General features: G+C 67.8%; 8 protein-coding genes across 8 annotated transcripts in view; 2 read left to right on the top strand and 6 right to left on the bottom strand.

Moving 5' to 3' along the window:
* The window catches only part of RHOBADRAFT_52295 (uncharacterized protein), a gene marked incomplete at its 5' end in the record, with an annotated part of 5,455 nt that extends 4,475 nt beyond the window's left edge, over positions 1-980 (top strand). The window contains 3 exons of the mRNA XM_018416269.1: positions 209-390; positions 467-555; positions 623-980. Coding sequence (XP_018272309.1) covers positions 209-390; positions 467-555; positions 623-712 — 361 coding nt within the window. The 3' untranslated portion in view covers positions 713-980. The remainder of the gene's footprint in view (positions 1-208; positions 391-466; positions 556-622) is intronic.
* RHOBADRAFT_52293 (uncharacterized protein) lies at positions 813-5,114 on the bottom strand (the record flags this gene model as incomplete). The annotated part of the gene is made up of 9 exons (XM_018416268.1): positions 813-1,197; positions 1,299-1,543; positions 1,615-2,107; positions 2,173-2,765; positions 2,824-4,233; positions 4,303-4,488; positions 4,557-4,650; positions 4,721-4,873; positions 4,973-5,114. The coding sequence occupies 9 exons, from the start codon at positions 5,112-5,114 to the stop codon at positions 848-850; spliced, it is 3,666 nt and encodes a 1,221-aa protein (XP_018272308.1). The 3' UTR covers positions 813-847.
* Positions 5,115-5,352: 238 nt separating this feature from the next.
* Positions 5,353-7,156, bottom strand: RHOBADRAFT_52292 (uncharacterized protein; the record flags this gene model as incomplete). The annotated part of the gene is made up of 3 exons (XM_018416267.1): positions 5,353-5,825; positions 5,901-6,590; positions 6,739-7,156. The coding sequence occupies 3 exons, from the start codon at positions 7,154-7,156 to the stop codon at positions 5,353-5,355; spliced, it is 1,581 nt and encodes a 526-aa protein (XP_018272307.1).
* A 978-nt stretch (positions 7,157-8,134) lies between these two features.
* RHOBADRAFT_64704 (uncharacterized protein) lies at positions 8,135-9,821 on the bottom strand. The gene is made up of 4 exons (XM_018418554.1): positions 9,592-9,821; positions 9,299-9,506; positions 9,013-9,212; positions 8,135-8,934 (listed from the first exon to the last, which is right to left on the bottom strand). The coding sequence occupies exons 1-4, from the start codon at positions 9,713-9,715 to the stop codon at positions 8,492-8,494; spliced, it is 975 nt and encodes a 324-aa protein (XP_018272306.1). The 5' UTR covers positions 9,716-9,821; the 3' UTR covers positions 8,135-8,491.
* A 1,762-nt stretch (positions 9,822-11,583) lies between these two features.
* Positions 11,584-13,036, bottom strand: RHOBADRAFT_52290 (uncharacterized protein; the record flags this gene model as incomplete). The annotated part of the gene is made up of 2 exons (XM_018416266.1): positions 11,584-12,837; positions 13,025-13,036. The coding sequence occupies 2 exons, from the start codon at positions 13,034-13,036 to the stop codon at positions 11,584-11,586; spliced, it is 1,266 nt and encodes a 421-aa protein (XP_018272305.1).
* Positions 13,037-13,181: 145 nt separating this feature from the next.
* RHOBADRAFT_52289 (glycosyltransferase family 2 protein) lies at positions 13,182-20,669 on the top strand. The gene is made up of 17 exons (XM_018416265.1): positions 13,182-13,217; positions 13,412-13,430; positions 13,530-13,691; positions 13,756-13,942; positions 14,009-14,200; positions 14,304-14,327; positions 14,414-14,477; positions 14,561-14,628; positions 14,909-14,993; positions 15,069-16,073; positions 16,158-16,728; positions 16,855-18,366; positions 18,453-18,880; positions 18,964-19,136; positions 19,208-19,234; positions 19,310-19,372; positions 19,439-20,669. The coding sequence occupies exons 2-17, from the start codon at positions 13,426-13,428 to the stop codon at positions 20,381-20,383; spliced, it is 5,511 nt and encodes a 1,836-aa protein (XP_018272304.1). The 5' UTR covers positions 13,182-13,217; positions 13,412-13,425; the 3' UTR covers positions 20,384-20,669.
* Positions 20,670-21,529: 860 nt separating this feature from the next.
* RHOBADRAFT_52288 (uncharacterized protein) lies at positions 21,530-23,383 on the bottom strand (the record flags this gene model as incomplete). Its single annotated transcript, XM_018416264.1, has 7 exons — positions 21,530-21,626; positions 21,716-21,796; positions 21,891-22,364; positions 22,438-23,008; positions 23,093-23,127; positions 23,192-23,235; positions 23,323-23,383. 7 exons carry the CDS (start codon positions 23,378-23,380, stop codon positions 21,594-21,596), a joined length of 1,296 nt encoding a protein of 431 aa, XP_018272303.1. The 3' UTR covers positions 21,530-21,593.
* A 124-nt stretch (positions 23,384-23,507) lies between these two features.
* RHOBADRAFT_25295 (uncharacterized protein) lies at positions 23,508-24,999 on the bottom strand. Its single transcript, XM_018412674.1, has 6 exons — positions 24,923-24,999; positions 24,722-24,817; positions 24,503-24,653; positions 24,244-24,430; positions 23,914-24,182; positions 23,508-23,838 (listed from the first exon to the last, which is right to left on the bottom strand). The coding sequence occupies exons 1-6, from the start codon at positions 24,961-24,963 to the stop codon at positions 23,584-23,586; spliced, it is 999 nt and encodes a 332-aa protein (XP_018272302.1). The 5' UTR covers positions 24,964-24,999; the 3' UTR covers positions 23,508-23,583.
* Positions 25,000-25,284: the final 285 nt, after the last annotated feature.

Here is a 25,284-nt window from a genome sequence, read left to right as displayed (position 1 = left end):
GGCCCCCCCCCCCCCCCCCCCCCTCTCTCTCTCTCTCTCTCTCTCTCTCTCTCTCTCTCTCTCTCTCTCTCTCTCTCTCTCTCTCTCTCTCTCTCTCTCTCTCTCTCTCTCTCTCTCTCTCTCTCTCTCTCTCTCTCTCTCTCTCTTCTTCATCAGACTCTCGTCGTCGATGAACGTGACTGACATTCCTCGAGTCGTCCTAGAGCAGCAAGATCCGCGACAGCGTCAAGATGCTCCTCGCGCCACCGCAACTCGTCGGCTACATCTCGACGCTCCAGAACGCCATGTGGTCAGGAGGCGAGCTCAAGCCCAAGGAGCCTCCTCGCTCGGCCGCTCAACGAGCCGAAACGAAAGAGTCGGCGAGGAGGAAGCTGTCGACGCTCATGCCCGGTCCGTCCTCTCGCACCTCCACAACCTCCTCTGCGACGTCCTCCTACTTACGTGCGCCTGCCTCGATGCCCCGCAGACGTCGCCGCCAACCTCATCGGCCGCCAGAACGCCAAGCAGGGCGCTCGTACCCTCTTTGCCGTCCTGCAGAACCGCCGGCTCAACAAGGTGCGTCCTCTCTATCACGCCTCCTCTCCTCGCGCTGTACCCGACTGACCTCGTCCTTCCCTCGCAGCACCTTATCTACAGCGTCGTCGACGAGGTTGTCGCCGTTCTCTTTCCCGAGTTGCACGAGCAGCGCTCGCGCCCCCTCTTTCTCTCGTGACCTTCAGATACCCCTCTCGCACACTCTTATTCCCTCTCTCAACTGCCGATGATACCCCCACTATGTCTCTCTCTCTCTCAGTTCGTAGCACACCCTGTCGCACCTTGTCAAACTCGTTCGCAATCGCAAATTCTCTCAGGGCAAACGGTTCAACAAGCTGCCCCACGCGCCCGAGATCGACCGCTTCGCCGCCTCTTGCTGCGCCGTCTTCTTCGTCTCCTTCGCGAACGTCGCCGCATCGTTGGCCATGCCGCCGAGACGCTCCGAGAGCGCGTTGAGGTACTCGCCGCGCTGCTCGAGGGCCGCGTTGGTCGACGCCATGATGCTGCGGGCCGAGTCGCTCGCGCCCTGGACGATCGCGGCCGACGAGGGCGGGCCGTACGCTGACGGGGCCGGCGCCTTGGCCTTCTTCGTCGCCGTGACGATCGGCGGCGGTGCGCCGGGCGCCGGGCGAGATTTGGGCGGTGGACGTTTTGGACCGCCGACTGCGGCGAGCGAGGAACGGGGCAAGGAGGCGTGTCAGGACGCTCGAGAGCACGAAGAGGAGGCACTCGAGAGATAGAAAGAGTGAGAGAGAGGGACGCACGGATGGCGTCAATCTCTGCGCCCGTGTAGACCCTCTTGCCGCCGAACCACGTGCCGAGGACTGAGCCGACAGCCTGCAGCGCGCTCGTCTGCGCCGGGACCGCGATGGATGGGTCGAAGGCGACGATGCGAGGCGGGAATGCTGGGCGGTACAGGTCGCGCAGGGTGCCGAGACGGATCGTCAAGCCGTCGAGGTACTGGCAGTAGTCGCCGTCGGGCGCGAGCGAGAAGACGCCGGCCGAGTCGCTGCACGACATGACGAGGTGTCAGTACGAGAACTCGAGGGAGGCTGAGAGAGAGAGAGGCAGGGGACGCACTGCAAGGTCGTGTCGAACTTTGCCCGGGCGATGTAGGTGAGGTCGGGGAGCGAGAACATGGACAGGGTGCAGTTGCGCGACTGGACGACGAGCGCCGCACAGCCCTGGACGTGCACGATGACGGCCTTCTCGAACTGGGCGTGCTCGTCCTCGTAGACGGCGGTGCGCGGACCGTCGAGGTTGAAGTAGCACGCCAAGGTCGAGCGAGCGACCGTGACCCACAGGCTCGTGATGGCGCCGGCCGGGTCGTACGACTCGACGGTGCCGAGAGCCGCTTGGTGCGTGAGGGCGAGCTGCAGGTTCTGGGCATCGGCGACGAGCTCGTTGCCGGCCTTGTCGACGACGAAGGTGGCGAATGCGCCGCGCGTGCTGTCGTGCTGCACCGAGACCGCCTTGTCGCTCAGGTACCACGACCCGCCGACGTTGGACAGCTCGAACACGCGCGTGAGGCCCGAGGCCTGGGTGACGATGAGCCGAGGCGAGCGGTCGTGGTCTGTGCGCGTTTGAGAAGGTCAGTTGACGAGGTCGCAAACGAGAGACACAGAGAGCCGGACGCACCCTCGCCGATCGCGCAAATAGTCCAGCTCAAGGCGGTGATGGCCGACGAGTCGATCTTGCCCTTGCCCTTGGTCGACGGCGCGCTCGTTCCCGGAACGTCGACGAGGACGACCTCGGGCCCGCGCAGGTCGATGACGATCAGGCTTGCCTCGTTCGACGCGGCGAGGAAGCCGACGCTGCTGAGCGCGAGGCGGCTGCGCGCCTTGAGCCCGCTCGCCGACGCCGGCGACGAGAAGTGGAAGGCGGCGACCGGCCGGAAGCCGTCGAGGTCGGGCCGCGGTACGGCAGCGCCGGCGAGGTCGACGTGGCGGTCTTGCGGGTCGAGCTCGGCTTGGTGAACGGCGCTTGCGGTCGAGTCGTGGCGGGATTGGCCGGGATGGGCGATCGAGTTGAAGCGGCTCCGGTGGGGCGGCGGCGGCGACGATACACGCCGGGCGGCGTGCGAGGTCGGGTCACCGCGAGGGACCGCAGGGATGGACGATGGACCGTCGAGCGACATGTCGTGCAAGGCGTCCTGGATCGTGTCGTCGAGCTCGTCGGCCGCCTCGGCGCGGTCGAGCTCGATCGTTGCGAGGTGCTCGCCGTATGCGAATCTGCAAAGCGAGAGTCAGGACGCGGTACGCGGCTGGCGATAAGAGAGACGGGACGCACCGATAGACGAGCAGGTCGCCTGTAGACAGGCTCACTGCGACCTCGAGGTTCTCCTCGCCGAACGAGACCTTGTCGATGTCGAGCTCCCACGGCCGCTCCTTGAGCAGCCTCGCCGCCGCCATCTCGCTCGCACGTGGATCCGACAGCGTCGCCTTGACGTCGACGTCGAGGTGTCGCAGAGGGCGCGGGAAGTCGTGCTCGATGCGGGCCTCGGCGCCCTCGACGGCCGGCTTGTGGCCCCACAGCAACGGCGTCGAGATGTCCCAGACCCGGACGGTGAGGTCGACGTGCGACGTGAGGAGGAGCCGAGGCGGCTGGTCGCTCAGGGTTGGGGGCGGGCCGCGACGAGTCGCTCGGGCGACAGGAGAGGCGCGGCCGCCGTGCAGCGGGAGGCGCTCGCCCGTCTCGTCCGAGACGTCGAACTGGTGCACGAGGTGGCGGTACGACAGGCTCGACGTCGTGACGACTTGGGCGGCCGAACAGGTGTCCTTGCCGGAGAAAGAGAGGCCGGGCGGCAGGACGAGCGGACGAGGTGCGCGCGTGCTGCTCGGCGGGAACGCGAACGCCTCGATGTTGTTGGCGGCGTGCGCTGCCGACAGGACCGGGCAGCGAGGATCGCGGCCCGAGGTGACGATGATGGCGGTCGGGTCGTACGACAGGCCGTAGTGTGGGTTGTTGCGGGGCAGGAGGAGAAAGTCCTCGGGCGGTGCAGGCGTAGGGTACAGGTGGTGGGCGACGGGCGAGATCGAGTTGCGCAGAGCCTCGCGCACGGGGAGCGGGATGCTGCCGGGTTTGGCCGTCGCCGCTGGCGGGGCGAGGTAGGCCGCAAACTCGAGGACGTGGAGGCCGATCGGGTCGTCCGGCAGGACGCCGCCCATGATCGTGAGCATGGTGCCGCCGTGCAGGTCCGTCTTCTCGTCGGCGAGGCTCGGCGATGCAGGAAGGGCGGGAGAGGCCGGACCGCCGCTCTTGCCGAGCGACGACGAGAACCACGATTCTTGCGGGAACGCCGACCAGGCGAGGCGGAACACGGGCTCGCGGTTGGCCGGTTCTCGGTCGGCGAACAGGTCCTCCTCGGTCGTCTTGTTGACGTCGGCGCGCTCGAGCGTGCGGATCATGACAGGCATCTCGTCCTCGCTGGACGCAAAGCTGATCGTGCCGTCCTCGTGGCCGGCGGCAAAGACGAGGCCGTCGGGTCGCCAGGCGAGGCACGTCACCGGCGACCTCCTCTCGGCGAACAGGTTCTCGCCCGAGTCGTTGCCGCCACCTGGCGCGCCGGGCGGAACGACGAACTCGTAGGTGCGCTCGACCGTGCGCGTCGCGAGGTTCCAGAGCGCGACGCCGCCCTCGTACGCGATGAGGACGAGGTTCAAGTCGAGCGGGTGGATCTTGATGTCGGTGCAGACAGGGCTGGGGGGATGTGCGGTATCAGTACCGGTCCTCGAAGGGGAGAAAGAGAGAGGGAAAGGGAAAACGCACATGTGTCGCCTCGAGGGTGCTCCGGGCACGCCGCTTCGCCGCAAGATTTCCTCCTGCGAGAGCCACAGGTTCGGGATGCGGGCCTCGGCCGGCGCGAGGATGCCGCGGTCGATGTCGTACAGGTCGACGGTGCCGTCCTTGCCGCCGATGAAGAGGAACGACAGCGAGGCGGACGACTCGAGACAGCTGCGGCGGTCACGCAAGGGGTCAGATATCAGGTCGGCTTGAGGACGAGAGAGGGCCGAGAGACGCACGTGACGTTGGACCGCAGGGAGAGGGACGAGTCGCGATGAGGCTTGCCGTTCTCGACGCGCTGCAGGTCAAAGACGGACAGCGTGTTCTTGGCGTCTGCAAGGGGGATCGACTCGGTCAGGCCTCTTGCATCTTCTTGAAGGCATGGGAGGAACAGCGAGCGCACCGACGACACAGAGGAAGCCGCTCCCGCTCTTGAACGCGAGGTGCCGGATCTTGGTGGGCAGTCCGACGTCCCACGCGAGCTCGACGCCCGGTGCGCCGAGTACGACGAGCTTGCCGTGCTCGGTGCCGACTGCGAGCAGCGACTGGACCGGATCTGTGCGGGTCGACGTGCGCCGAGGGTCGGGGAGGAGGCAGAGGAGGGAGGGGTCAGCTCGGCGGCTTCGAGAGAGGGGAGAGAGAGAGATGGGCGCACCGTAGGTCATTGCCGTGAGCTCTGCGCCGAGCCCGAGAGTCGCAATCTGCCCCAGCTGCCACGCCTGCGCCGAGCGCAGGAGCTGCGAGTGGTCGAGGAGCGACGCCGTCTCGAGCGCCTTGCGCGTCTTAGACGAGAACATGGTTGGGCGCAGTCGATCGATGCGTGGTCGTTGTGTCGCGCACGGTAGCGCTCGCGCCCGTCGAGCCGTTGAGAGATGAGCGAGTCGAGCTGAGACGGCGAACGAGAGATGAAGCCGAGGTGGGGGCAGCGAGCTCGAGGCAGACTCTCGACGGGCGCGCAGACGAAGGCAGACAAGGTACAATGCGAGTGAATACGAGACTAGTAAAATTGAGAGCGGCGCCGCGACTTTGTGCGGCTCACGCCCGGGCCTTGCCCTTCCCCTTGCTCGACCCGACCGCAGGCCCGCTCTCGTCCTCCTCGTCCGCCTCGACAGCGACCGACTTGCCCTTGCCCTTGCTCGAGCCGACGATCAGACCGCCGTCGTCCTCGGGCTCGTCCTCCTGCGGCGGGGCGACGGCGGCCGACTTGCCCTTGCCCTTCTCGCCCGCCTTGCTCTTGCCCTTGCCCTTGACCTTGTCGCCGACCTTGCCCTTGCCCTTGGCCTTGGCCTTGCTCGGCGCGGCAGGTGCAGCCGGCGGCGGGAGGAGCGCGCGAGCGGCGGCGGCCTGAGCGCGAGCGGCGGCACCTGCTGCACCCGGAGCCGTCATCTGGCGGAGGACCTGCTGAACCTGGGCGAGCGTCGGCATTGGCGGCGTGTTGGCCTCGACGTCATCGTCGTCGTCGGGAACGCCGCCGGTCGCGACGCGCTTGCCCTTACGCTTCTCCATGGCTGCAGAGGGGGAGGGACGAGCCGAGTCAGGCGCGGCGACGCAGACGGGGAGGAGGGAAGCTGCAGGGGGCGCACCTTTGGCCGTCGACTCGAAGCGCTGCTCGGCGCCGCACCACACGTCGCACCCACGAGCGCCGGCGCGGTCGAGGAAGCGCGCAATCTCGGGCAACTTGACGAACCGCGCCGCCCACTCGCGCGGGAACCGGAACCGGAACTTGCGGCCCATCATGTTGAACGAGTCGAGGCGCGAGCCGAACGCGGCGATGTAGCGCAGGACGAGCGCCTCGTGGTCGTCGTCGGTCGCGCGCTCGAGGTACGGCGGCTCGACGAGGGCAAACTCGACGAGCGACGTGCCGTTGTTGACGACGGCGAGGGCGAGGATGTTGAACGGCGCGAGAGCGTTGGGGAGGAGGGGGTACGAGCACGAGTAGAAGAAGGGCATCTTGATCGCGTTCATCTTCGAGTGGAGCGACATGAGGAAGTTGATGTTGGGCTTGTTGAGGAAGTGGAGGTGCTCGACGGTCGCCGCGACGGCCTGGAACTCCTCGATGAGGTTGTCGAGCGCGAGCTTGTCCGTCACGTCCTTGCTGAAGTCGAGCGACACGTCGCGCAGGGTCGCCTTGGAGCCCGTGAAGATGGCGTGGTGCAGCCACGCGTTGTGCTCGTACGGGAGCCGGCCGAGCGTGGCGTGCGTGACGGGGAGCGACAGGGGGGTCGTGTCCTCGGGGTCCTCGAGGTCGGCGACGATCGACAGCTTGCTGACGCCTGCACGGGGTGGGAAAGAGGAGGAGGAAGAGGCGGGAGGGAAGGAAAGGGGGGAGGAAGTCAGCGACGTCCTCCCGGCAAGTCGTACCGCCCGCCGCGCTCGCCCGTCGTGACATACGCTCGAAAGAGGAGGGAGGGGAGGACGCACCGGTGAGGGAAGGGTGCCGCAGAACGTCCCACGTGAGCCACTCGTCGTCGCGCTCGCGCTGGCCGTCCGTGTTGCCGCGGAGCGGGTCGTACTCGAGGCGGAACGAGACGAGCTTGGGGAAGCGGTCGAGGAGCCAGTACGTGTCGGCGCCCCACAGGAAGGTGGAGTCGAGGACGAGGGTCTGGTGCTCGGCGAGCATGCGCCTGCACTCGCGCGAGCGGACGGCGGCCATGGCCTCGGGCGAGGCGATGCGGACGTGGCGGGCGAGGGTGGCCTGGGCAGGGTGACGCCAGTGCGAGTAGACGAGCGCGCACGCCTTGAGGGTCGCGTAGTCGGGCGTCTCCCACAGCGCCTGGTCGAGCGACGCGAGCGCAAAGATGCGCTCGAGGACGGCCGCGTGCAGTTTGTCGACCGGCATGCTGGACGGTGCACGAGCTGAGCTGGGCTGCTGCAGCTGGCCCTGGTCGAGGCGAGGTGGAGAAAGCGAGCTGATGAGCCGCCGAGGAGGAGTGTTCGTCTCGCTCCCACGCACCGCTTCCCTTGCACCGGCGACGCTGTGCTCGGTTGCATGGCGTTCAGGGACCTCTAGCACCGACCTCGACCAAGCCCCGACCGTCCTCGTACATGTCCTGCCCCTCGCGTCCTCCTCGCCCGCGCTCTCGACTTCCCCTCGTCGGCGGCAGCCCGACAGGCATCGTGCCCGTACGCCAAGCCCGGCAGACGGAGCTGCGAGCTGTTGCGAGCGGGTCTGCGGCTCGGCTTTGCCCTCTCTGCTTGCTCTGTGTTCGCTCCTCGCTCGCCCGCTCCTGCGGCCCTCGCCTCGGCGGTCGCTGAGCGCTCGCAGCGCGCCTTTGGCTGCCTCGGCGGCTCCCGCATGCGCAGGCGAGCTGCGGCCGCCCGTCCGGGAAACCTGCCCGATCCACTCGTCGCGCTTGCTCTCCTCGACGATGCCCTGACATGTCGGCCTTTCACAGCTTCAGACGCAGCTCCTGCTCCTCGACGATCTTTGTGACGGCTCGCGACACCCGGACGGCGCGTTCGGCGCCTGCTCTCGCCGCAGCACGTCGCCACGACGTTCTCGAGCGGCCCCGCTCCTTCTCGCTCGAGCTCTCGTGCACAGCGAGGGCGCCCTTGCCCGCCGAGTTCCTCTCTCGGTACAAACACGTCGACGTTCTTCGTGCTGCGGTGACGACCTCGGCGCGAGAGCGTCGCATTCGGCGCGTCGCGCAGCCGCCAGGGCCAACGGCTCGAGGAAGGAGGGCGCGCGGTGTGACGAGCTCATGTGGACGGCTCGTGACGACGCGCTTCTCTCGCGCTCTCACGTTCGGCAGCAGCTGCTCTCAGCTCGCGAGAAGCGAAAGAGAGGTAAGGCTTTCGCGGGACGAGAGAAAGAGAGAAGGCGCGCAACGAGAGCGAGTCATTTCCATCCATTCTGGGTTCCAGGGCAAGAGGGAGAGACGACGAGGGGACTAAAGGAGAACGAGGAGTCGATCTAGACAGAACCCGACGCTCAGCGCCAGTCTCGAGCAGGTCGAGGTGGGGAGGAGAAGGTGAAAAGCGAATGCGGCGGGAGGAAGGAGGGGGAGGGAAGGATGAAAGGTCGTGATCGTTACGAGTCGTTACTCAGGATGGAGGGAACGGAGTGGAAATGAAAAATGTGTGGGTGCGGGAGAAGGATAGGTACGTGACGAGACGAGGAGAGAGCCCGAGAGGAGAAGGGAAGGGGAGGCGACGACGAGGCGAGCTCGGGGGTTTAGGCCGAGGTGCAGGCGCCGGTGGCGGCGTCGAAGGTGAAGCCGTCCTCGCACGACCAGATCTCGCAGGTGCCGGCAACGCAGCCGACGGCGGCGACGCCCTCGATGGCGGTGCAGTCGACGCCGCCGGCCGACGCGCAGGCGCCGCACTGCTCAATGTTGGACGAGACGTCGATGCACTCGAAGCCCTTGGCGGCACCCTCGACGGCGCAGGCGGTGTGCGAGGCCGGGCAGAGGTTGCGGCGGTGGAGCGCGGCGCGGCGCGAGCGCGAGCGGGCGGCGGGCGAGGCACCCTCGACCTGGCAGGTCTGGACGCCGGCGTTGTCGACGCAGGTGAGCTGGACGCCGGCGTCGGTGGTGCCGCAGCCGAAGACGTCGGCCGAGCAGTCCTGGCCGAGGGTGAAGCGCTGACCGCAGTTGCCGTCGACGTTCGAGCAGTAGCCTGTGGGAAAAGCGAGGGTCAGTGACCGTCGCGGGCGCCAGATACGGGTGCGACGAGAGAGAGGGCAGTGGGACGCACCCGACGAGCAGAACTGGTCGTAGGTGGCCGCAATCTCGGCGGCGCTCTGGCCGTCCGAAACCGCGAACGGGTCCTGGCAGAAGACGCCGTCCTCACCGCACGCGAGCGGGTCCGGGTTGGTCTGGTCGGCGTTCGTGCAGTAGAGGTAGCCCGAGCAGTTGGCGTCGTCGCCGCCGCAGTCCTGGAGGAAGCCGCCCTGGCTGAGAAAGGAGGAGGCGCGAACGCGACGAGGGTCAGTCTCGTTCCCAATGTCACGCCGAGGGGAAGGAGAACGAGAGGGACGCACCAAGTGCCCGAGGCGAGGTCGCAGGTGCCGTTGTCGCAGTTGGCGTCCGACGAGCACTCGGCGCCGGCGATGCCGCAGAAGTAGGCGCCGGTCTCGGCCTCGAGGGTGCACATGGCGCCAGTCGGGTTGGCGGCCGAGCCCTGGATGCCGGTGTCGTCGGCGACGCCAGCCGGGTTGATGAGGGCGTCGTCGGCGCACTGGTTCGGGTCTGCGCGACGAGAGCGAGAGAGAGGGCGCGTCAGGGACGCGTCGGGAAGGGAACGAGAAGGCGGACGCGAGGAGGGTCGACGCACCGGCCGAGAACGTGCCGTCGCCGTTGACGAGGGTGCAGGGGAAGCGACCGTAGCCCGACGGGATCTGGGCGAGCGCGATGGACGCGAGCGAGGCGAGGGAAGCGAGGGCGAGGGTGGCGTGCATGTTGGCTGAGGAAGGAGGGGTGGTGGTGGTGGGAGCGGAAGGCTGAGGTTGGGGTGGGTTGTTGAAAGAGTGACGAGGGTGAGGCTGAGCCGAAAGAGAGACGCTGTGAGTCGAGGTGGAGTCGAGTGAAGAGAAGGGAAGAGAGGGAGGGAGCCAGGTCAGGGTCGTTCTTCAAGGGTGCTCGACGGCGCCGGCACGCACAGGGTTGTTTGTTTTGACCGCGCGGCCGCAAGGGAACCACTCTGGGCGCCGGTGCATCGAGTGCTCCAGGCTCCTGGCACGCCCCGCACTTCTTCGTCCAACGGCTCGAGCGACGCGTCGCGGCGAGGAGGTCAATTGATCGGTCGACGCTTGACCTCGCCGTGTGATTCGCCTCGTCGGGCGTCGAGGTGATCCTCGGCACGGTTCCCGGAACTCCCTGCCGCTCGAGGAAGAAAGAAGGTTGGCTCGAAAGAGCGGCGACCGCGCCGGCGCGGTCTGCTCCTCCGTCCACGCCTGCACCGGCGGCGCAGCACGAACGAGCCGCAGCCTCACTCGTACCGGTCGCGCTCGCCCGAGAGACGGGAAGGGAACAGAACGTCGTTGCACATGCGCGAGAGTACTCGGGCCCGGCCTGCGAGCGAGTCGGCGCATCGCTCTGCTCGACGGCGCAGGGCGCAGGCGACAGCTCGTCCTCGCTCGATGGCCGTACGCGCGCGCTAACTAGCACGTCTCGTTCTCGATGCCCGTCGGGCGCGAAGGCGGGGGCAGGGAATTCGGGCGAGGCGGCGCTCGGGTGATGAAATCTCGAAGCTTGATCTGTCGCGTCGCTCGGCCGACGAGGGGGCACACGCCCGTCACAGCGTCGCCAAGCACTGCGAAGCTTGCCGACGACCTGTTGTGCGTGCATGCGGGTCAGCTCCCCGCCGGCGCAAACACGCTGTGCCCGGCAGAGAGGGAGGGGGGGACGCACCTGCTGCCATCACACCCGCGTGCGCCCGCCCGCCGCACCGCCCCTGCCGCCGCTGCGGGCCCGCACGCCGCCGTAGCCCTGCTCCTGCATGCCACCGACGGCTGCACACCCGCCCTGCGACCCGTCCTCGACCACCCAAGGAAGGTCGTCCAACCTCGGCGCCCCTGCAGTGATGAACTCTCGCGCCGCCCACCAGCCCGGCGAGAGGCCGCTGCGCGCTCCCGACTGCTTCAGTCAAGATGTGCCGGTGCTGATCGGTGTCCGAGGCGCGGTCGCAGGCGGCGTCGAGTCGTGGGCGGACGAGCTGGGTGAGCGAGTGCGTGGAGGGTGAGCCGAGGCCGGCTGTCGGGCGGCTCAGGTGTGCGGCGAGGTCGACAGGTGGGGCAGGCGGCTGTGCTGGTGGAAGCAGGGCCTGTTCATCGAGCAGCGATGCGCGGAGCTGTGCGAGGGGCGAGGGCACACGCAGCGACTCGCTCGAGCCGTTCGCCCCGCCTCGAGTCGGCACCTCGTCCGCGCCCCGAGCCGGCCGCCTCCTCGAAGCAGGCGTGCCCAAAGCTGTCGGGCTCACTCGCTGTGCCGCTCGAGACGCGGGACAACATGCTCATTGCTCGACGCTCTCCTGCTTGCCGCCCGCCGCGCTCGTTCTGCTCCTCGCTCGTCCACCTCGCCTGCCCGCGCCAGCCTCATCCTCACCCGTCCTCCAGCACCAGCTCGACTCGTCGGTCCCGCAGCGTCCACCTCTGCAGTGCCGACCACGCCTTCTCGCCGCGTCCGTCCACCTCTGCTCCCCTCGCCGCGCCGCAGCTCCACTCGAGGCGATTCAGCGCTGGCGCTCCTCCACGCTCGAGGAGCTCGACGACCTCGCTCGGTGCGACCCACGCCCTTGCAGGCAAGACGAGTGTGTGCAGGCGCTCGCTCAGGTGCCGCGGCAGCGCGAGTTGCGCGTCGTGCTCGAGGGGCAGGGTGAGGCGCAGGTCGAGTCGCTCGAGGACGGGAGTCGTCTGGCGGGTAAAGAGGGCGAGGTGTGAGGGGCGAAGGAGGGTGCCGGCGAGCGACAGGCGCGCAGGTGAGGGAGGGTGACGAGGGCTGCGGCGCGGGCGGGAGGACCGGGCGAGGCGGATCGCGACGAGGACGAGGGCGGCCGACAGCCGACAGCGAGGTCGAGTAGACGCGTCGCGAGCGGTGCCGAGTTGACGAGCTCGAGGCTGAGCAACCGAGGAAAGACGGTCGCCACGTCTGGATCCTCGAGATGCCGGTGGTCCGACACAAAGTTCTCGAGGACGAGGTGCCGCAGCGTCCCGCTCGCGTGCGACAGCAGGGCCCAGTGCGTCGGCGGCGTCGTCGCGCCGAGGTGCGCGTACTCGAGCGCGGGCACGTCCTCCCACCCGAGGACGGGCGACACGACCGTGCCGTCGGCGAACCGGAGCCGCCAGATGGGCCCGACGAGGACGAGCCGACGCAGGTGCGCGAGCGGAGCCCAGTCCTGCTCGCCGGCGAACCGAGGCAGGAACGACGGGACGAGGTAGACGTCGGTCGAGGGCGTCGACGACTTGCACGAGCGTATTTCGAGGTCCTCGAGGCGGGCGAACGTGTGGCCGATGCGGGGCAGCGAGAAGAGGATGCGCAAGTGTGCGGGCGTGTGGATCGTGAGGGAGGCGAGGGTGGACGCCGACGAGACGAGGAGGGACAGGAACGACTGGAGCTGTCGCTGCTCGTCGGCGGCGACGCCGCCGCCGTGCCACGAGATGCGGGCTCGGCGCAGCTGGACGAGGTCCATGAGGTCGAGGGCGTCGCACAGGTAGGCGAACTCGTCGGGCGACCAGTCCTGGGCGCGCGTGACGACGAGGCCCGAGACCCCGCTCGGCCCGTCGGCGGCGTGCGCGGCGTCGGCGGTCGCGCGCTCGGCCCACAGGAGCGCCTTGGCCTCGGCGCGCCCCTCGTCGATCTCGCCGTCGAGGTGGAGCGTGCGCCACAGGCGCGTGTCGCAGAGGGCGAGGGTGCGCCAGTTCCGGGACGTGTGCGACAGGGCGACGCTCGGGTTCAGGCGGCGGCGAAAGAAGGGGAAAATCGAGTCGGCCGGGTGCTCTGACGGAAAGTGCGAGTCGTGGTCGTCCTGGGCGAAGTGGAAGACGTGCAGGAGGATCTCGGCGGGCAGGCTGGCGATTGACGTCTGTTGTGCCGGTCGACGAGGGGGCGACGAGTCAGTGTTTGGCCTGCGCAAGACGGGTGCGGGTGCTGTGCCGCACGAGTGGCGTAGCGAGGTGATCAGGCACTTGCGGCGAGCGCAGTCGACCGTGGTTCGCTGCCGCTGGACGCTGTGCGAGTCGAGGAGGTGGGGCGAAGGGAGGGAGACGCACCTCGTGCCGCATGACCAAGTCCGTTGCGCTCGCAGTTGTTCGAGAGCAGCGTAGACGTGTCCTGCAGGGTGCAGCAGTGCAAGCGCGGCGTGTGGTCGAGCAGCAAGCAAGGCCGCCGTCGAATACTCATCGTCTTCCTCCTCCACCACCTCCTCGACAGCTTGCCTCGAGCTTGCCGCTACTCAGACGCGCAGTGAGTCCACCTCGTGCCCATTACGTGGCCCAGTCGAGCCGACCGAGACGTTGGCCGACTGTCGCTCGAACTTCATCGCCCGACTTTCGGTTCCGGACCTCGTCGACGAGAACGGCGACCCGATGGACTCGGGCAGGCCTGCAGTGGCCGGAAGCTGACCTTACTTGCCCCTCCCACCCCCTCTCTCAAACCAGCCAGCCTCGCAGACATGGTGTGAGCCGCTCGTTGCCTCCCTTCCCTTCTCCAGAGCCCCTCGCCGCGGTCACGACTGGCCTCTCGAGCCTTTCCACTGACTCCTTCTCCGTACTACAGTCTCGCTCCGCCAACCGACCCGAATCACCCGAACGACCACTCGCTCATCGACCACCGCGACGACCCGAACCACCCGGCGTTCCTCATCCCCGAGCTGTGCCGCGGCTTCTACACCCTCGGCTGGGTTACGGGCACGGGAGGAGGCATCTCGATCCGCAACGGGTGCGTCCAGCCTCTCGGCGAGTCGATTCAGGCGACCCCTCCTGACTTTCGACCACCTTCGCAGCGACAAGGTGTACCTCGCGCCGAGCGGCGTGCAGAAGGAGAAGATCGAGCCGCGAGACCTGTTCGTCTTGACGCTCAAGGAGCGCGACTTCTTGCGGTGGCCGATCCACAAGCCCCTCAAGCAGTCGGCGTGCACGCCCCTGTTCTACAACGCCTACGACCTGCGCGACGCCGGAGCCTGTATCCACGTGCGCCCACTCTCTCGCCCTCGACTTTGTCGCCGACTTTGCCTGACGCACTCTCGCACATCGCAGACACACTCGCAGCACGCGGTCATGGCGACGCTCCTGTGGCCCGGCAACGAGTTCCGCATCTCGCACCAGGAGATGATCAAGGGCATGCGGCACGGCGGCACGGGCGCCGCCATGAGCTACCTCGACACGCTCGTCATCCCCATCATCGAGAACACGCCCGACGAGGAGGACCTGCGAGAGGGTCTCGAAGAGGTGCGCCCACGCTTTCTCTCCGCCGCGCTCGTCTCGAGCGATGCACCGGTGGGCTCTCCTCCGTCCGCGTCGCCTCACTCACGCTTCTCCGTGACGTCCACAGGCGATGCGCAAGTACCCTGACGCGGTCCGTCCCCTCTCTCTTTCGGCGCGTCGACCTCGTTCTAACCTCCCTCGTCGTCCTTTCCCCCCTCGCCCACCTTCCCCTCGCAGCCTGCTGTGCTCGTCCGCCGACACGGCACCTACTCTTGGGGTCCCGATGCCGAGCGCGCAAAAGGTGAGTCCCTCTCGGAATTGCCCCCTTCCCCTGTCGAGGTTGCGCCGTCGGCCTCGAGGCTGACTTTGCGACGACCCGCGCAGGGCAAGCCGAGTGCCTCGACTACCTGCTCGAAGTGGCGGTCAAGATGAAGCTCGCAGGGATGGAGACGGTCGGCCTGCAGCAGTAGACGGGCCTGCAGTCGAGCTCGTCGACGAGAGATGCGCGTGCGAGGCTCGAGCGACGAGAGGCACTGCTCGACGGCTCGCTGCAGTTTGGGCTTTGGCCGGTCTGTGAAAGGGAGACTGAGATAGTGCTGGCCTCGCAGAAGCTGCGAGAGTGCGAGCCGAGCTTGGAGAGGGCCGGCACAACACCGAGCGCGAGAGGATGGTGGTCCGAGGTGCGAGAGGCTGCCTCCTCCTCTCGTGCGCCTGCTGCTCCCGGCTGCACAGAGCGACTTCCAGCACGACCACGACCACTCGACGAGCCGACCAGCACACGACCACGACTCGCGCCTCGCCCCTCGCGCGCCGCCTCGTCCGCGCTCGTCTCTCGCCATCACCGCGGATCCTCTCGCGCTCGCCCTCACGACCACCACCGCTCGCGAGCCAGCGACCACCACCAACCACACCCGACTCGACCTGCACCGCGACCAGCCCACCTTCGCCGCTCCCTCCCACCCCCGCCGAGCGTCGAGCTCGATGGCGCCGTCCGATCGTCCCCCGCGAGACGATCCGCCGCCTCACCGCCCCGACCGGTCGTCCGCCCGGCCCTACCCTGGGCCGCAAGGTGCAGCAGCAGCAGCAGCAGCGCCGCCGCCCCGGCCGGGCATGCCGTCGCCCCAGTTCGAGTCGGCCTACTCGACCAAGAGCGCCGCCGACAGCCTCCCAGGCCACAAGGTCCAGTTCTCGCGCCACGACGCGGCCGGCAGCTCGTCCGTGTACGGCGACACGGCGAGCCAGGCCAACGTGCCCCTCGTCGGCTACTCGTCGTCGCTCGCCGTCCCCGCGCCGGGCATGTCGGCCGCCAACTCGGGCGCCGACTTTCGCCGCAAGCGCTCGCTCGTGCGCCCCGACCGCGAGCGCGTCGACGAGTCGCACCGCCTGTACAACTACCGCCAGCACGCCGCCGCCATGGAGGCCGAGGGCCGCGGCACGGCCGCCGTCTCGCGCACGGGGCACTCGGCGGCCGCAGGCCTGCTCCACCCGGTCGGCCCCGCCGAGGTGAGCGGCGCAGCGGCGTCGGCGGCGGCGTACCCGCACCCGCATGCGCTCCCGCCAGGCGCAGGCGGCGCAGGCCCGAGCGGGTCCTCGGCGGCGCCGGCGACGGCCGGTCCCTCGTCGTCGGGCGGGGCGACGACGCTCCGGCGCGGCAAGAGCATCCTCGCGCGCGAGGAGGGCATGGCCAACGAGACGGGCGTCAACCTGTTCAAGCGCGGCGGGACCATGCGCCGCGTCGGCGGCGGCAAGCTCGGCAAGAAGAACGCGCACGCCGGCGGCGCGTACGAGCGCGCGCAAAAGGCCAAGCAGCAGGCGGCGGGTCCGCCCATGGGCGCCTGGATGATCTACTGCCGCATCCTGACGGCGTGCTTCCCGGCTCCGTTGCTCAAGTGCTTCGGTGCGTCCCGCTCTCTCCCTCTCCCTCGCCCTCTTCCCCTCCTCGAAATCCCGAGCGCTGACTTCCTTTCTCCACCCTCGCCAGGCTTCAAGACCAAGGACCGCCAGTCGGCATGGCGCGAGAAGATCGGCCTCCTCAGCATCATCGCGCTCGCCATGGCCTTTGTCGGGTTCCTCACGTTCGGCTTCACGCAGACCGTGTGCGGCACGCCCGCCCTGCGGTACCGCGCCGGCAACATCGACACGGGCTCGATGATCTTCCACGGCTTCAACTACGACATGGACGGGTTCCGGCACCCGGCAGCGGCCGGCATCTCGGAGGGCTCGAACCCGCTGTACGACATCTTCAACGCCGGCGGCAAGGACGGCTCGTTCCTGTTCCAGAAGGTCAACCAGAAGTGCCTCGGCATCATCACGCCCGCCGCGCGCACCGGCATCACGCACAACGGCGACGAGATGGGCTGGTACTTCCCGTGCAACCTGTACGACCAGTGGGGCTCGAGCGTCCGCAACCTCACCGACTACGCCGAGGGCACCATGTGCCACACGCAGGCCGACGCACGCGTCCAGTTCAGCCAGCTCAAGTCGCTCGGCCAGGTCTACTTCGAGTGGGACGACCTCAAGAACTCGAGCCGCAACCTTGCCGTCTACGACGGGTGCGTCTCGCCCTCCTCCTCCTCCTCTTTCCCCTCTCAGCCTCTCTCGTCGATGTTCCGACGTCGGTGTGCCGCGCAGGACGTTCCACTGACTCGCCCCCTCTCGTCGCGCGTCCTCCCCCGCAGAGCCGTCCTCGACTTTTCGCTCCTCAACTGGCTCGACAACTCGCAGGTCGCCTACCCGCCCATCTTCGACAGCCTCAAGTCGGGCACCAACGACTCGTTCACCGGGCGCGACATCACGTCGCTCATGGTCAACTCGGGCCAGCGCGACGTCGCCGAGTGCCTCGTCGACACGATCCGCGTCGGCTTCATCGACTCGGTCACGTTCGGCTGCGTCGCGTCCGACGTCGTCCTCTACGTGTCGCTCGTCGTCATCATCGGCGTCGTCCTCCTGCGGTTCCTCATGGCCGTCATGTTCGGCTGGTTCCTGTCCTGGAAAATCGGCAAGTTCCCCGACGAGACGTACGAGCAGCGTCGCGCCCGCGCCGCCGAGATCGAGAACTGGACCGACGACATCTACCGCCCGGCGCCGGCGCGGTACCGCCCGAGCGTGCCCAAGTCGCAGCAGGGCGGCGCAGGCGGCGGCGCGGGAGGGCCCAACAAGCTCCAGAAGAAGTCGGTCCTCCCGACGACGAGCCGTTACTCGAAGACGGACCTCCTCAAGGCGGGCGGCGGCGGCGGCAAGGGCGCCGACGGCTCGCTGTCGCGCAAGGGCATGCTCGGCGCCGCCATGCGCAACTCGCCGCCCGGCTCGCCCGGGACGCCTCGCGCCTCGCGCAGCTCGACGAGCCTGCCCATGTCGTCCTTCACGCTCGACGGCCTTGCGGCGCGCGGCAACGGCGGCAATCCGGCGTCCGAGGGCGCCATGGGCGCGTGCCCGTTCCCGCTTGGCGACGTCGTCGCCCAGCCGTCGGCCGACTTTGAGCCGTTCAACTACCCGCTCGCGCACGCCCTCCTCCTCGTGACGGCCTACTCCGAGTCGGTCGAGGGCCTGCGCACGACGCTCGACTCGCTGTCGACGACCGACTACCCGAACTCGCACAAGACGATCCTCGTCATCGCCGACGGCATGGTCAAGGGCTCCGGCAACGAGCTCACGACGCCCGAGATCGTCCTCGGCATGATGAAGGAGTTTGTCGTCGCGCCGGCCGAGGTCGAGTCGTACTCGTACGTCGCCATCGCCGACGGCCACAAGCGGCACAACATGGCCAAGGTCTATGCCGGCTTCTACGCCTACGACGACAACACGGTCGAGCGCTCGAAGCAGCAGCGCGTGCCCATGCTCCTCGTCGCCAAGGTCGGCAACCCGGCCGAGGCGCACGACGCCAAGCCGGGCAACCGCGGCAAGCGCGACTCGCAGATCGTCCTCATGAGCTTCCTGCAGAAGGTCATGTTCGACGAGCGCATGACGACGTTCGAGTACGAGTTCTTCAACTCGCTGTGGCGCGCGACGGGCGTCTCGCCCGACAAGTACGAGCTCGTCCTCATGGTCGACGCCGACACCAAGGTCTTCCCCGACTCGGTCAGCCGCATGACGGCGTGCATGGTCAACGACCCCGAGATCATGGGCCTGTGCGGCGAGACCAAGATCGCCAACAAGAGCGACTCGTGGGTCACCATGATCCAGGTCTTCGAGTGCGTCCCTCCTCCCTCTCATTCCCCTTTCTTTCCTCCTTCTCCTCGGCCCTCGTTACTGACTCTGCTCGCGCCCCACCCCGCAGGTACTACGTGTCGCACCACCAGACCAAGGCGTTCGAGTCCATGTTCGGCGGCGTCACGTGCCTGCCCGGCTGCTTCTCAATGTACCGCATCAAGGCGCCCAAGGGCGGCGACGGGTACTGGGTCCCGATCCTCGCCAACCCCGACATCGTGCAGCACTACTCGGAGAACGTCGTCGACACGCTCCACAAGAAGAACCTGCTCCTCCTCGGCGAGGACCGGTACCTGTCGACCCTCATGCTGCGCACGTTCCCGCGCCGCAAGATGATGTTCTGCCCTCAAGCCGTCTGCAAGACGATCGTCCCCGACACGTTCTCGATCCTCCTGTCGCAGCGCCGTCGCTGGATCAACTCGACCGTGCACAACCTGTTCGAGCTCATCGTCGTCCCCGACCTGTGCGGCGTCTTCTGCTTCAGCATGCGCTTCGTCAGTGAGTCGGACCCTCGCTCTCTCTCTTTCTGGAACGAGCGGAGAATGCGTGAGCATGTCACTGACCCTCGTCCCGTCGCGCAGTCTTCATGGAGCTCGCCGGTACCCTCGTCCTGCCCGCCGCCATCGCGTTCACCCTGTACCTCATCGTCGTCGCCATCATCCCGGGCACCGTCAAGCCCGTCGTCTCGCTCGTCCTGCTCGCCCTCATCCTCGGTATCCCGGCCATCCTCATCGTCGTCACCTCGCGCCGATTCGTGAGCTCGCCTTTCTGGTCCTCTCCTCGCGCATCTCTGGCATTGACGACCTCTCTTCTTTCTCTCTGCAGGCCTACCTCGGCTGGATGCTCATCTACGTGCGTCGCCTGCCCGCCCTCTCGCTTCGTCGAGCCACCCAGCGTCGCCGACCTGACCTTGCTCTCCTCCCACAGCTCGTCTCGCTCCCGGTCTGGAACTTTATCCTGCCCGTGTACGCATTCACACACTTCGACGACGTGAGCACCCTGTTTCCCTTGTTCGCGTCGTCGTACACGTCCCTGACGCCTCTTACGACCATGCAGTTCTCGTGGGGCGCGACGCGTCAAGTCGAAGGCGAGACGGGCAAGCACGACCACAGCGCCAAGGAGGGCGACTTTGACTCGTCGCACATCGCCATGAAGCGCTGGGCCGACTGGGAGCGCGACCGTCGGTACAAGTCGGCGACGCACTCGCGCGACTCGGTGTACGGCCTCGACCAGCACGCCGGCCCGTCGTACCGAGGCGGCTCCCCGGGTCGCCCTGCGAGCCACCGCCAGTCGATCCTCTCGAGCACCGACACGACCGACTCGGCGCAGCCTCACAGCGCGCGGTACCCGACCGAGCTCTCGCTCCCGGCGCCGCTCGCTCCCGCCGCCAACATCTCGCCCGCCTCGTCCGACACGAGCCTCGACCGCGCTGGGCGCGGCATGGCGCAGCCGGTGCAGCGCGGCGCGGCGCCGCCACGTGGCCCGCACGACTACCCGTCCTTCCACGACGCCGGCTTCGAGGACGAGGCGGACCGGCCCATCCTGTACCAGCACTCGCCGCCGACCGACTCGGTGTCGCACTTCTACTCGAACGAGCCCGAGGCCCTCCTCCCGCCGCCCGGCATCGCGTCCGGCTCGACGTCGACCTCGAACGGCTCGTCGCCCATCTCGTCGCCGCCGCAGGCCTTTGCGAGCAACAACCCGTTCGCCAACCCGCCCTCGCCTCGCCCGCCTCGGCGCGGCGTCTCGTTGTCGGACGTCGGCCCCGTGCCGGCCTCGAGCGGCGAGGGCGTCCGCGTCGTGCAGCGCCACTCGCGCCGCGCGAGTCGCCCGTCGACGCAGGGCAGCTCGGTCCCGTCGTCGGCGAGCGGCGGCGGGCCCGGCGCGACGGACAGCTGGTACGGCGAGTCGACGAGCGGGCACTCGGGCAGCAGCTCGGGTGGGCACTTGCCGCCGGGCGCGGCGCCGCCGAGGCACTCGTTCGGCGGCGGCGCAGCCTGATAGGGCTGCGGCCTCGCCGAACCCGTCGTTCCTTCTCCTCTCTCTCCCTCATCCCCCCTCATGGACACTCCCCTCGCCCTCTCCGTCCGCATTGCACTCGGTCCTGTCCTTTTCTCCGTTCTGCATACCCCCGCTCGCCCTTTAATCGTTCCGTCACGCCCCTTCCTCTCCTCTCCCTCACGCCTGTCGCCATTCTCTCCATTCCTCCCTTCACCATGGACCCTCTCGATGACGACCCGCCCCCTTTCCTTTGGACCTGCAAGGACACTCGGCTTTCCCTCTCTCCCTCGCGAGCTTCAGAGCGTGTTTCTTTCTTGCGAGCCTGCGCACGAGAGGCTTTCCGCCGCGTGCACGTTGGACTGTAAGCTCAGGTACTTGGAGCAGGCCCGGGCGCGACGCAATGTGCAAGATCTGACGAGCAGCAGGCTGAGAGAGCTCAAGCAGAAAGGAGCTTCTCTTGCTCGACGAGGTCAACTTCTCGGTTTCGAGAGAAGTAGGTGAGGGTCAGGTTCTAGATGTCGAGTATTCGTCTCATCAAGGACTGTGAGAGCGGCGGAACCCGGGATTAAACTACTCTCGAGCAGCTACAGCGTCTCGCAGCTACCTTCTCTTGCTCGACGAGGTCAACTTCTCAGTTTCGAGAGAAGTAGGTGAGGGTCAGGTTCTAGATGTCGAGTATTCGTCTCATCAAGGACTGTGAGAGCGGCGGAACCCGGGATTAAACTACTCTCGAGCAGTTACAGCGTCCCGTAGCTACCTTCTCTTGCTCGACGAGGTCAACTTCTCGGTTTCGAGAGAAGTAGGAGAGGGTCAGGTCCCAGACGTCGAGTATTCGTCTCAGCAAGGACTGTGAGAGCGGCGGAACCCGGGATTAAACTACTCTCGAGCAGTTACAGCGTCCCGCAGCTACCTTCTCTTGCTCGACGAGGTCAACTTCTCGGTTTCGAGAGAAGTAGGTGCCGCTCAGGTTCTAGACGTCGAGTATTCGTCTCAGCAAGGACTGTGAGAGCGGCGCAACCCGGGATTAAACTACTCTCGAGCAGCTACAGCGTCTCGCAGATTCGCTCCCTTTCTCGGACGCTGGCTCGAGTTGGGCGGTGACACGCCTGAGTCGTCGCTTTCTCGGAGCTCGCTCTCGGACAAGGTCTAGGCAACACGCAGAAATGCAACTCCTCGCGTTAACAACATCGTCGACGCGTCCTTCCCTCTCTCACCGACCCATCGCGCGCTGCGCCTGCTGCCGCTGCGGACGACGACACGAAAGAGTCAGTGCCGGCTCGTCTTCTCGATCGAGGGTGACCGAAGGAGAAGGAGAGGGAGAGAGGGACGCACAATCTGCAGAATCGTGTTGCGACTCGTCTCGTCGAGAGCGGCAATCTGGGCGTCCGTCATGCTGAGGACCTGCTGGATGAGCTGTGTTACACAAATGGAGAGGCGTTGAGGTCAGTCACGAGATCTCGGGCCGACGAAAAGGAAGGGAAAGAGAGAGAGAGGGCGAGAGACGCACAGCTGCTTGCTCGGGCGTCGTGCCCGGCGCCGCCTGCGCTTGCTGCGGCTGCGGCGGCTGTGGTGCACCCTGCGGCGGACGCTGGTAGTTGCCGTAGCCCGACGACGGCTGCTGCTGCTGAGGCGGCGGCGGTGGCGGGGCGCCGTAGCTCGAGGGCGCGCCGACAGGCGGCGGGCGCGAGTAGCTGCTCGGCGCCGCAGCAGGAGGCGCACCGTACCCGCCTTGCGCGACGTGCGGCGGCGTGCCGTAGCCGTAGCCGGCTGCGCCCGCCGGTGCGGCGGGAGCGGGCGCGGGCGGGTACCCGCCGGGCCCGGCGGGAGGTGCGGCGCCGGCGCCGGTGGCGGGAAAGGCGCGTTGCAGGACTGACGGGTCGACGATGCCCATGCAGAGCATGGCCTGGAAGAGGGCGTAGGAGAGCTGGGGCTGGGCGGTGAGGAGGGCGCGAGCCTCGTACGGGCTCGCGGTGACGAGGGCCTGCGCGATCAGGTTTTCGAGTCAGTGCCGGATTCGCGAGAAGAGGAGGAGGGAGGGAGAGGGCGTGACGGACCTTCATCTGGCTCATGATGTCGAGCAGCTGGCCCGGCGCCATGGTGCCGATCGTCTCGGTGATCTTGTCCGTCGCCTGCTTGCCCGGCTCGACGGGCACGCCCTGCGGCAGCGGTCGCGGGCCCGTCGCACCCGGCACCGGCGGCGGGATGTTGTACCCGCCGGCGGGAGGTGCCGCAACGAGCGGGGCGGCGGGAGCACCTGGAGGTGCGGCACCGCCGAGCGGCGTCATGCCGCCGCCGCCGCCGCCGCCGGGAGGCTGGTACCCGCCGTACGCGCCCGGCGCGGCTCCTGCCCCTGCTCCTGCTCCCGCTCCCGGGCCGATTCCTCCGCCGCCGCCGTACGCTCCGCCGTAGCCCGCCGGCCCCGCACCTCCCATCGGCGGCCCTCCCGGCCCACGGAAGCGCTTGCTCGGCGGCGCGTCGTCCGTGTCGGCAAAGTCGAGACGCAGGCCTCGGCCGCCAACCTCGACGCCCTGCAGATTGCGCAGCGCCGACGCGGCCGTGTCGGCGTCGCGGTACTCGCAGAAGCCGAAGCCTTTGGGCTTGCCGGTGTTGTGGTCGAAGACGAGGCTACGATCGCGTGACACGTGGGTCAGCTCTGCGTGGCTCAGACTGGTGGCAGGGGGAATAGAGGGAGAGCGAGAGAGGGCGCACCGGAACGAGACGACGGGGCCAACCGAGTTGAACACCTGCAGACGAGGCAGGGGGTGAGCTCGGGGCTCACAGGCGGCAGGAGTGGAACGAGCTGCGCACCTCGACAAACTGCTCCTCAGTGTAGTCGAACGGGAGGTTGCCGACTGTAGCGGGGGGCGACGAGGAGGAGGGGACGAGGTGAGCGACTGGCTCGCGAGCTGTAGAAGCGAGGTGGGGACGTGCAGACGCACCGAAGACGACCTTGGACCGAGTCTGCGGCTGGCCGTACGAGGCTGGTGCGCCAAACATGGCTGCTCGAGCTGATGAGGAGGAGAGGAGAGGGCGAGGCGCGAGGCGGGCCCAAACCTATTCGCATCTGGCTTGACTTTCGCGCTTGACTTTTGTATTCGACTCTCGCTCGAACGCACTGAGAGGTGGGGGCAACTCGTTGCTACAGGCTACACACAGAGGCATGCGCTCTATCGTACACCAGAGGAGGAAGGAAACCGCCCTCACTTGCGGCCTTTGCCGCCCTTGCCGCCGCCGCGGCCGCCGCCCTTCTTCTGCTCGAGGCTGAGCGCGCCCCGGCCGCCCGTCAGGTGCTTGATCGCCTTGCGGTCGTTGACGAGGCCGCGCGTCTCCTGGCGGGCGTTCGGCGCGTCGTCCGACACCTTGGTGCGCTTGTTGGACGGCGTCGCGCCAATCGACGACAGGATCGCCATCGACTTCTTGCGCTCGTCGTTGGCCGACACCTCGTTGGCGTCGAACTGCGGGCAGGTGCACGACGGCGAGGGTCAGTACGAGGGCGTCGACGGGGGGAGGCGAGAGAGAGCGGGGCGCACCTTGCGCTTGATGTTCTTTTCCCGACCCTCGCCCTTGAGCTTGTCGTCGAACTTGCCGAGGCTCGCCGTGCTCTTCTTGCTCGCCTTGAGCGTGTGCTCGATCTCCTGCTTGCGCGCGTCGCGCTGGCTCGAGCGCGCCGTCGACGCCTGCACCTGCTGGGCCGCGTTGGCCGCGACGCGCTGCAGGTTCTGCAGCCGCTGCGACTCGTTCTTGAGCGAGCGCGCCTTGCGCTCCTGCTTGGCCGCCGCACGAGGGTCGAAGTTGGGGTCTGCGGGGACGAGCGCGAGGTCAGCTGGGACGACGGGGGGAAGAAGGAGGGAGGGACGGACCGGCGTTGTTGGGCACCTCGTGGATCCACTGCTCCTCCTTGTCCTTGTTCTTGCCCTTGTAGCCCCACCGCGGGACCCACTCCTGGCGCTCCTCGTCGTACACCATGCGGTCCTTCTTCTCCTTGGGCGCGATGCCCTTGGCCTTGGCGAACGCCTGCCACTTGGTCTCGGGCGCCTGCTTGGGGAGCTGTGGGTCGACAGGAGCCGGGTCAGTCGGGCTGTCCTCTGTCGAGAGTACGAGGGAGAGGCTCGGACGCACAGGCTTCTCGCGGGGAAGGCCCGTAGCGATGGGCGGCAGGTCGGCAATCACATCGTCGTCGACGATGCGCGTCTTCTGCGACCACAGCTCGTTGACGAGGAGCTGGATGCCGTCGCGGGCATGGTCGAGGAGCGAGCGCTCCTTGTCGGTCCTGTCGCGGCACAGGCGAGGGTGAGATGAGGCGGCGGGCGGGGCGGGAGATGAGGAGGAGGGACGCACTGGTACGACTCGAGGTCGATCGGGTTGGGGTCAAAGACGGCGAGGAGACCGAGGTCGAGGTCGACGGGGATCTCCTTGGTGACAGTGATGGCCTTCCTGCGAGCGGGGGAGATGAGGCGAGGGTCAGCTCGGCGGGTGGAGGAGGGGAGGGGGAGAGAGACGAGGAGAGAGAGGGAGAGGGGGGGGGGGGGGCGGACGCACTGGCGCTCCTGCTGCTGGTCGAGAATGCCAGACACGTCCATGGCTGCGCTGCTGAGGTCGAGAGGGTGGTGCCGGGTCGACGAGGCGGCTCGGTTCGACGAGCAAGCTCACACGGACGAGGCGATGCGGCCTCCCTCGACCTCGCGTTCGAGGGGCCCGACTTTGCGGGCGAATCAAGCGAGCAACAGCTTTGCGAGGCTAGCGAAGCAGCTCTCGCCTCACCCGGCGCTGCCGTCGACGGCGAGCCTTTCCGCCGCGGTCTCGTCTGCCCGCTCACGTCGCAGCGCGTCGCCGTCTCCTCGATCCACCCGCTCGCTCGCCTCAGCTGCAGCCCGCACGCACCGAGAGGGCTGCTCGTGTGC

The sequence above is a fragment of the Rhodotorula graminis genome (genome assembly GCF_001329695.1).
Source record: "Rhodotorula graminis WP1 unplaced genomic scaffold RHOBAscaffold_4, whole genome shotgun sequence".
NCBI lineage: Eukaryota > Fungi > Basidiomycota > Microbotryomycetes > Sporidiobolales > Sporidiobolaceae > Rhodotorula > Rhodotorula graminis.
This window is presented reverse-complemented; position numbering and strand designations above follow the sequence as displayed.